The sequence below is a fragment of the Phallusia mammillata genome, chromosome 3, assembly GCF_965637545.1.
Source record: "Phallusia mammillata chromosome 3, kaPhaMamm4.hap1.1, whole genome shotgun sequence".
Taxonomy (NCBI): domain Eukaryota; kingdom Metazoa; phylum Chordata; class Ascidiacea; order Phlebobranchia; family Ascidiidae; genus Phallusia; species Phallusia mammillata.
The window spans coordinates 29,830,533-29,840,330 of NC_137254.1; the positions used below are offsets into that span (position 1 = coordinate 29,830,533).

General features: G+C 38.4%; 1 protein-coding gene and 1 pseudogene across 2 annotated transcripts; both read right to left on the reverse strand.

Annotated features, from left to right (window-relative positions):
* Positions 1-201: 201 nt before the first annotated feature.
* LOC145218470 (single-strand DNA endonuclease ASTE1-like) lies at positions 202-4,762 on the reverse strand. The gene is made up of 6 exons (XM_080085875.1): positions 4,611-4,762; positions 4,164-4,253; positions 3,628-3,749; positions 3,029-3,216; positions 2,448-2,624; positions 202-1,848 (listed from the first exon to the last, which is right to left on the reverse strand). The coding sequence occupies exons 1-6, from the start codon at positions 4,751-4,753 to the stop codon at positions 649-651; spliced, it is 1,920 nt and encodes a 639-aa protein (XP_079942001.1). The 5' UTR covers positions 4,754-4,762; the 3' UTR covers positions 202-648.
* Positions 4,763-6,542: 1,780 nt separating this feature from the next.
* LOC145220168 (microfibril-associated glycoprotein 4-like) lies at positions 6,543-9,487 on the reverse strand (annotated as a pseudogene). The gene is made up of 10 exons (XR_013858016.1): positions 9,437-9,487; positions 8,820-8,962; positions 8,721-8,751; positions 8,537-8,602; positions 8,355-8,471; positions 7,940-8,085; positions 7,788-7,884; positions 7,351-7,433; positions 7,219-7,283; positions 6,543-6,924 (listed from the first exon to the last, which is right to left on the reverse strand). The product of XR_013858016.1 is annotated as a microfibril-associated glycoprotein 4-like (transcript).
* Positions 9,488-9,798: the final 311 nt, after the last annotated feature.

Genomic DNA, 9,798 nt, shown 5'->3' on the forward strand with positions numbered 1-9,798 from the left:
CATAATCTTCAGTAAGTATTTAGTTCGTCGTCTGAATCAAGATAACCTTTTCCACAAATACATCAATCATTGGACACACTGTTACTGTGCGCTCCCAGCCTTATAGAGTGGCAGTTTTGTCTGATTTTTTGCCCCAATTTTACGCTTTGCTGACATGTCGTGGATGTCATGAAGATTACTATTTTCTTGAACTCAACACATGAGTCAAACAACAAAACGAAAACGCAAAAAAAAAATTAACCAAGCTTTTTAACTAAAACAAGTGCTTTTCAAATAAAAACGAAACAATTGATAGTCCATGACAATTAAGTAACTTAGACCTGAAAACATGCAAAAAAAGTTGTAATTACCGACACAGCCATCACGGTAAAAATGGAACAAGTGTAATAATCAACAGGAACTTGCACTAAAATATAGGAACTGTACATCATCTGGCATATAACCAGTAGTGGGATTTTTTCAGTATTCAGTCGGTTCGCACCAGTTCTATAGAACCGTCTAACAAAATGTTATGAGATCAGCAAAACGGTTAGCATTACTGGTTACTGTCCACGGACTTTTGCAACAGAACCGGCTGAAAAATATGACTTTTGTGATAACAACGGCTGACAAAAAATTGAATCCCACCACTGCATATAACCATATGTATCACACACCGCAAAGCAGGGTAGAAATTGTAGCCAGCAGGTCACGAATATCTCGGCCTCGTATAAAGGTTTCTGCGGTGTGGCCAGCCAGAAAGCAAGTGCACGCCTTTTCAAATAAGATCCCTTCAAACACCTTCGAGATATCAGGCTCCGGTAGAGGAAAGCCTAAGATCTGATTCAAATTAATTGCTTCCCAAAAACACAGCTGCCATTCAGAGGACCAGTGAATGGCTTGTGGGTCAGTACACCATTCCGTTGAATCACGCTCATCCAAACGTCGACGCATGTCATGTAGAATTCCGTGCAGTTGCCGCATACCTCTGAGATTCTGACAAACCGCAATTTGGTAAGCGAGAGCCTCAACTGCTGCTGCATCAGGTCTTGACTTTGAAATCCAATGCAAGGTGGCCGCTAAGGTTAGTTGCAGGTCATCGCTTAACTCGGGAAGTATGTCGTCAAATCTGGCCCTGGCATCTGCGTTTTCAGGTGACACTAATGTATTGATGAGATACTCCTTCCGCGCATCCATTATTGCGTCATCATCTACACGCTCAAAGGCGCGACCTTGTGGCCCTAAATTCTTTTCACAACGGACGATCAGTTGTCGTGAAGTTTCCTTGTAATCTTGCTCTTCGCGGTCAAATTCGCGAAACTCGTTTTCACTGTCGTTGTGGACCAAAGCTCTGTAAGCTTGAAGGCGGATTTCTGCTGCTGCAATGTGTGGAGACGGATACTGTGACGGGTCAGTTAGCGCCAATGGTAAGTAATTCACCATCGGGGCACCTGTAGCGTTAGCCATCAACATTCGAAGAGCCCAAGATGGAAAACTAAGAGTAGAAGCGTGGTCTAGTAACTCTTCGAAGTTGTTTTCCACCACAATTGGATCGTTTTCCTCGCGACGTTCTAAGTCCTCATTGTCGATCCTTTCTCCAAACTCGCTATCTTCGATTTGACCTCTAACAACTTCAAGGACTTTTGCCTGGCCACGTGGTTGTCTAGAAGCACTTAAAAAGGTTGTTACGTTTTCCATAAAGTTATCTCGTTGTGATTCTTCAACCGAACTTGCGATGTTAGCGATGAAACCTTCTTCATTCTCTTCACCTGTGTAATTTTCCGAGAGCCAAACAATGCACTTTTCCAGCAATCTGACTCCTTGCGACTTTTCCCATCCTTGTATCACACTTGCAGGCATATCTAAACCCTACATGTACATAAATTGGTTGTGTTGCATTTTTGGGAAGGAAGAGTGGAAATTGACAAAGCTTTTATATTTTATATGTTGAAAATAATTTGTTACTCTAGAACAGTGGTTCTTAACCTTTTTTTCCTTGCTGCACCCCTTTCCAATCAGCAACCAATTTTCGCGACCCTTTCCAATCACCAACCAATTTTCGCACCTCGCTGGGTTTTTGTATTTATACAGAATAGACCTAACCAACCTTAATGATTCAGACTCCCCGCACCCCCTAGGAACAGTTCTCGCACCCCTGGTTAAGAACCCCTGCTCTAGAACACCATGTACGGATCTATTTATACGTTTCAGAAAATGCGTCTTTAGGGGCCGTTCTATTCATCATTAGGTTTGTTACTCCTTCTATCCTTATCGCTGTTTCCCAATCGACCAAGAAAGTTTAACTATCCCAACCAATTCAAAGGCGTATAATTTAGTATGGGCGCAATAATCACGCTTTTGATAAATGTGATTTTAATATTTAGTTATTTTGGATCTTGTTACAAAGGCTGTTCTCTGTCTTAAAATCCCAGCGGTAAAAGGTGCAACCAAAAAACTTTTTTTTTTACCTCAAAGTTGCTGTCGCGGAATGATCTTGTCATTATTGAATCAAACATTCCAACATTGGGACAAAACACAAGAAGATACGGAATGGCAGTTTCATCCATGTTGAAGTAATCTGCAAATTGCCTCTGTAGAAACTTGCTGCCTCTCATGAAAGGTTCGCCATTACTTCCCTGTCGCGTCTGTGTATATATAACGATTCTGTTTGAATAAGGAGCGGGTGATGCTATCGGTATTTATGCATCTTTTGTTTATTGTTAAAATATGTACCCAAGGCAGAATTGTAGGGGGGCTTTTTAGGTCGGATTCGGGTCTGGCTTTTTGGCTTGGATTCGGGCTTAAACGGGCTTGGTTTGGGTCTGACTTTACACTCCCAATTTCCGGGCCTAGTTCAATACTTTTTTTGCTAATAATTCGAATAAAGGGTCAGATTTTGGACTTTGTTCTTTCGGGTTCAGCTCGGTTTGTGCTCAAATTTTAGCCTCCAACTCTTATCCAATGTCGGTTTCTCCTGATAAAGCATACGGAATAAATAAGACATGCAATAGTACATATTTTGTTAAGTTATATCACCCACATCCCCTACCCTTTTCCATTGCAAGGTGTGAAGCGGAATCATTCCGTTCTCGAGGCGGAAAGTGCAAAATATCGTGTCACTCGCCACCACTGGAGCATGGAGAAGATTTGCAATCAGTGCTATGCTCTCGTCCATATCTCCCACGCCTGTTACAGATATTACCTCGAGATCGCCAAGTACTTGTGCGAAGACCAGATCTGCGAAGAAGTAAATCAGGTTTTGTTCACGCCTAACTATAGTTACCTATGTTTGTTTGTTTGTGTTTTGTCCGGCAGTTTGCATTTACCCCTACGAATGTTCAAGGGGGCCTTGGAATCGTAAACAGTTAGGTATATTGACGTGTTTTATCTGACAACTGGAACATAATTTATTCAGATATTTCCTGCAATCTTTTATGTCAAAGAAATAGACGACACAGTTATATAAAAAGCTATAAAAAGTGTTGCGGAATCTACTCGAAGTTGAGCGTAAAAAAGCGTTGCCTTTCTGGATTGTAAAGCAGTAAAGAGTTCGTTGAAAAATGTCATTGACTATATAACTTATTATTGCGACTAATCCTTTACAGGCTACCTTTATTTTGCACAAGTTGACAGAAAAATCTGACTTACCGCTTAAACATGGTTTGACTCTTGAATAGCGGTTTTGTCTTCCCTCGAACAAATTCATCATGTTTTGGATTTTTTGATTTCTTCTTTCCACGTACCTGTCTTCGTATTCACCCAGCTTAAATCTGTCAAGGCAAAGTTTCTTTTTGACTTCGATGTTTGCTTTGTCATAGCTAAGTTTTGTGTTATTTTAGCAAAATTACCAGAATTTTGGAGAAATTGTATTTTGGTAAGATCGATATACAGTTTGGTTCGCCGAAATGTGAACAAATTTTTATTTTAAGTTTTACGTGAAAAATACCAGATTTAAATTTAATTGCGTTAACGTCTCACAACTTCCACAAATTGCAAAAAAACTCGGCAAAACTGTTAAACTATTTCAGCTCGTTACCTTCACTTCAAAATTGTGCACTACGCTTTGAAACGTATTATTTTTTGTTATTTGTTGATAGAGAAAAGGTTTGTAGGGCTGTGGTAACTTCCATCTACAGTTGATTTGGCTTAACTTTTTCTAATCCAGCATCTAAACAAACACTTACCCATCGAACACAACCACTGGAGTAATACTGCACGATTTCAGGTTGTTAAAAAATTGCTCGATCACCGATTTAAAACTGACGTAGTTTCCTCTAAAAAATACCTGTTTAAATACTGTGGAGTTGAACGCTAAGTTTAGTTGGTGTTGATTAGCATTTTTATTGTGTTAAAGTTTTCTCCCAACAAGGTTTTTTCTGTAGGTGACAGACATAACTTAGAATCAGGTGAAACTTTAAAACGTATTACTTTTAAAACTTAGGAGTTTTTGATTAGCATTTTTGATGCGTTTGGGTTTTAATTTGGTGGTTTATACTTAAATTTTACCCTAACGAGTTTTTTTTCTGTAGTTGACACGCATTACTTAGAATTAGGTGAAACTTTAAAACATATTACTTTTAAAACTCAAAATCTCACTAACGATTTTTGTGCTTGTTTATTTCAAAACCCACCGTCCGTTTTTGTCACTTTCAAAGTAGAGCATGTACAATACTTCACTGCCATCCAACACTACGTACTGGTCGTGTAAATCGACAGATTGAAGGAGTCGTTCGCGGTACAATTTCAGAAAACTCTCAAACGAACTTATACCCATTATTTACGTTTCCTCCTTAACTGTCAATGATAAATAAAAAAATACGACTTGATAACTGAAACCAATTGCCGGTTTTCAACGCAAATAAAAATAACACACGGCTTTACCACGCTACAAGTACGTGCGTTTCTTTCAAATATGTGGTCCTAAAGCAGGATTTAGCAGGCATTTATTGTTAAGTGAATGAAATAGAAAACTCAGAAGCCCGGTAAAACTTCGTATTCTTAGTATACAAGTGCGCAAAGTCCTATCAGATTCAAAGGTAATATTGTAGGTTGTTTGGTTTGCCGTCAATGAATAACCGCTTGTCAGCAGGGTTGCTATTTGATCTCTCGCCAAACCCGTATTTGTATTTACATTTCAATCATGACTGCAAACTTAAAATACTGCCTAGGTAATCCTCTGCGTTTTCCAAGCTTTAAAGCTCAAGTTTTTGGTTGGTTTGGTCCTACCTAATTGGCCAGGGGTGTTAACGTGCCAAAAAGCGTTTAATATCGATCTGATTGGATATTTAAATAACTGTATATACTAATTATGATATAAGCAAATATATTGATGTACGATTAAATTTATGGATTTAATGACTACTTACAGGCTTAAAACTTTGGTTTTGACTTGGTTTGGCCCATACCTAGATAGGCAGAGGTGTTTGTGGGTCAAAACAGCGTTTTCGAAATGATTTCAGTATTTAAACAACTGAATATACGAACTGATAAATATGATCACCGATGATGACATGAGTAAATACATTGATGCACGTTTGAACGGGTTTATGTGGACCAGACTATTAATTGTAAGACAGCAGTTTTATAACGAAGATATATCCGATTTTGCATTTGCAGAGTGTTCACTTAACTGTAGTAAAATTAAACAAACCTTTTACTTTAGGGCAAAAACAAGTTTTCAGTCTCACTCCTGTGCAATACACAGCCAAACGCTACCTCAAAACTGGCTAAGCAGTTTAAAAAATGCCTATAGTGTGCTTTTAGATACACAAGCCATCTAATTACATTTTAACACCACTGTGAACAGCATTAAAAATGCACGTTGTGGCCTAACCATGATCTTTGCGCAGTATGGATTTTTAGGCGTGCAAAGGCTTTAAGAACAGTGCGCAATTTCAAAGATTAGAGTACACATTAGGTTCGAGCTAACAGCAAATAAAAAGCAATATAATAACCTGGCACAAACGATAAACAATCGCCTGACTGCGACTAAACAACTGCTGCGCAAACGTCGAACCTACTAGTTCCCCTTGCTGACTTTGCTCCACACAACAAAGCTCAGACAAAAGGTTTAAATGGAACCTAGAGGGAATTCCCCACCGCCGAAAGTTGTGTCTCGCCAGCTCGATTGTGTCGTCACCGTCACGTGAGTCTGGTTACTTCTGCGTGTTGACATTTTAGGTTCCAAGTTTTGTGACGTGTACAACTGAAGCTTTACGATAAATGTAACCTGTACCTATTTGTTAAATGAATGTATTTAATGGGATTGCTGTTTAGCATGCGCCTTACTTGTATGCTGCAATATGACGCTCGAGCGTTAACTGATTGGTTGTTTTTCGCTGCTATAATCGGTCACATCAGTTGAATTGAGTTCACTTAAGTTCACTTACTTTTTGTAAACAATAACACTACTGTTGTTTTCAATACGTTTAGGACGATTAATTGCGATGTTTCGACTCTTGAAGTTGAAGACTAAAATCGTTTTGGTTAGCAACTATAACGGCTGACCAGAGGAATAAACATTTTACATTACCGTTTAAATCTTGCACATTGTACACAGACACTTTTATTCACCGTCGGTTGTATATATCACTTACTATACATTTATACAAAACAAACACAATCAGTTTGTCGATTAATTACCCGTTTAATTACCATAAATATAAGTTGTCATTTATTTATCCTTCTATATGTGCAATTATTTGTTTCTGATTTTCAACTCCATCGTTTTCAATGAGTAGTAATATCCACGAAAAGGAAGCCAACACACACCATCGGCATATGAGTCATGCGGACCACCATAGTAATACCCGTTGGGATTTCCACTATGACAATCTGTAAACCACCAACCACTTTTGTAAGACTGAGCACAACTTTCTCCTGATAGCTTATCTTGATCTCTGTCCTTAGTGGAGAATCTTGTACCGGTGGGTCGCAATCCATTACCTGTAATCACAAACAAAAAGACAATACAAATAGTTTACAAATAACGTTGTATAAACAGCAAAGTACTTTTACAAAAAAAATCAAGCAGTGTCAAATTTCTCCAGCGGTGTCCCAAAATTTGGACTTTGGATATTTTAGTATTTAAATGAAACACTTGCGGTCTCTTAAAACTACATAGCGGTCACCCAAACCAAACCTTAAAAAAAAACCGAAATCAAGCATTAACAAACTTGTTTTTCTTTTTTTCCAGTGGTGCACGTTTTCATACAATTTTAAGATAAAACGAGAGATTACCTGCTGGTCCGGAAAATCTGCCCTGTGTTAGGGTATAGTCGTTTCCTGGGCCGACAGAAAATATTCTAAAATAGTTACGCAAGGTTTAGTCTAAAACACCATTCTTGTTGTAAAACGGAATCCTATACATACCCGTAAAATGCATAAGATTTGTTTCCTTCAAAATCCTCCATGTCAACTCTCAGTTCATAATCTCCAGTGTAGTTTTTCAAGACCTAACAGCAATATGAGATTTGCAGTAAACTGCTTAAAATGAAACGTAGAGTTCATTTTCCGTTTCTAATCTGGGTTTTCGCTACAGGGCAAAGATGTGCTTATTAAGTCAATAAATGAAACCAAAAATACCAAGACGGTTTACACTTTGCAACATGTCGCTTAGTGAAATCATTAAAAACTGAACATTTAAAGTATACCGCCATAACAGAGTATCAGCGAAATCAATATCATTAATATCATTAAACTTCAACAGGTGCAAATTTGCACACGAATATATATTATTTTACATTAGGTCGGTTGCACGCGCAATTTGACAATGGAAAAATCTCCCTCAAGCAACGTCGTCAACTTACCCAACCAGAATTCGCCATCTAGTTTTCCAAACCCGTTGACGTAATCGACCCATCCTCGATTAAAGTTTTCTGAACCGTCTTTCCTCTTCTGGAATACCTGTTGATATACGTTTTATTACTGTGTTTAATAATATTAAGTTCTTCCGTCCTACCAGCCACCCGCCACCGTCTGTCACCAAATCGCAAAACACTTTGACTCCTTGGCGTCCTCCAGTGAGTGGGTAAATCGTATAAACGCCGCCGGTGTCGTTTTCATAGCGAGGTGCTACATCCCGACAAGACGTTGGATTAATAGCAGCTGAACATGGGGCAGGAACTTGGCCGAATGGTCCGGCGCGCCTGACCCATATACAGACATAAAAAACCCTGATCGGGATTCGTCCCCGGGAGAGTCCTGGGTTCGAAACCCGTGAAAAAAAAAAAAAAAAAAAAAAAAAAATAGCAGCTGAACATAAACAAAGAAAATAGTTACTGGATAATGCAGCTGCCATTTGCCAAAGTTAGTTCAAACAACATTCAAACATTTAGTACAAGAACTTCCTGATTTGTGAATAAATTTTCAACCACCTTCAGCCCTTGCAAGTCTCTCTTTAAGTTGCTGCATCGCGTTTCTAAGTTCGTATTCAGCCTCACATTCACATTGTCCCGCCGCGTCGCCTTTATCGGCTTTGGGACCGGAAAATCCTGTCAAACAGTGCATAATTCTATTCCATTAGCTTAAATTCTTTTTATTAAAGACGAATACTTACCTTTTGTCTGATTCAATCTTTTCTGTAATTCCGTCGCTAGTTGTTCTAATTCTCTTTCACCTAAATCTTTGCAGATATATTAAACTCTACGCTATATTATTGTTGTCATCAACATATTTATGTTTATGATTCAAATAAGATTAAAGTACAGAATTTGTAAATACAGAAAATTTCTTAAACTTACCGAGATTGCTATTTGACTTCGCGGTTAACACCTGGGTCAACATGAATTTTGAAATTGTATTTTTCTATTTATAATTACAAACTATAAAAGTATTCTTACCAAAACGTAGCTGCCAACTATTGACCCGACTACAACGCACAAGACAACAGCAATCATAACGCCGAACTTGATTGACTTGAATGGGCTTGACACACTTGGAATAAAACCTCTTTGAATCTCTGTTGCTGGCTGACTCTTTTCACCTATAGTTAAAAATATTATCACCTCATTTTATTGTCTAATCTTTTTGTACGTTTTTTGGAATTATGCACATTATTATTTATAAATTTGACATTTTTTACGAATTTTACGCCTCGGATATTCATGTCGTTATACCCAAAAAGAAAATTCGTTCTGATTTTAAAGCGCTCATACAAAACACAAAACAACTTTATACCATTCGGACCCGTCGTTTCGTAAATATTCATCATGTTGTAGCAAATGATAATTGTTTGCCTTCCAATAGTCCCAGACCTAATAGTTGTTTATTGGTCGAAGCAAGAATATAAGAACAACCTCCCAACAGCATTGGTATATATTGCTAACACCTACTATGTTACTTAATACACCTACACTATTCTATAATTGTAGCACACTGGTAACACCACGCTTCAGTCCGTGTGTTTTTAAATAGAAGTTGAAACAGAATACCCGTAAAAGGCAAAATATTTGTTTACCTCAAAATCCTTTCTTAGTTGACCGTAGGACCACTATGAGCCGCATTAGAAATGCACGTTGTGGCCTTACCATAGTCTTTGTGCAGTATGGATTTTTAGGCGCGCAAAGGCTTTGCAAACAGTTTGCAATTTTAAAGTGTAGTATTCAGCTAGTAACGAATGAAAAGCAGTAATATCATCAGGCACAAACTATACACACTTGCCTGCTAAACAACTGCAACTGACCGCTACACAAAAGTCAAACCTATCAGTTTCCTCTTGCTGACGCTGCACCAGTGCCGGATTAACCATTAGGCAAGGCAGGAACTTGGCTGAATGGCCTGGCGCGCCTGACCCACATACAGAAATAAAAAACCTGGATC

Excerpts from the sequence above, each read along its gene's own strand:
- LOC145218470 (XM_080085875.1), bottom strand. The coding sequence starts at position 4,753 with ATGGGTATAAGTTCGTTTGAGAGTTTTCTGAAATTGTACCGCGAACGA. Across the intron at positions 4,254-4,610 it reads GAAAGTGACAAAAACGGACG|AGGAAACTACGTCAGTTTTA; the intron begins GTGGGTTTTGAA and ends GGTATTTTTTAG. Across the intron at positions 1,849-2,447 it reads TCCGCGACAGCAACTTTGAG|GGTTTAGATATGCCTGCAAG; the intron begins GTAAAAAAAAAA and ends ATGTACATGTAG.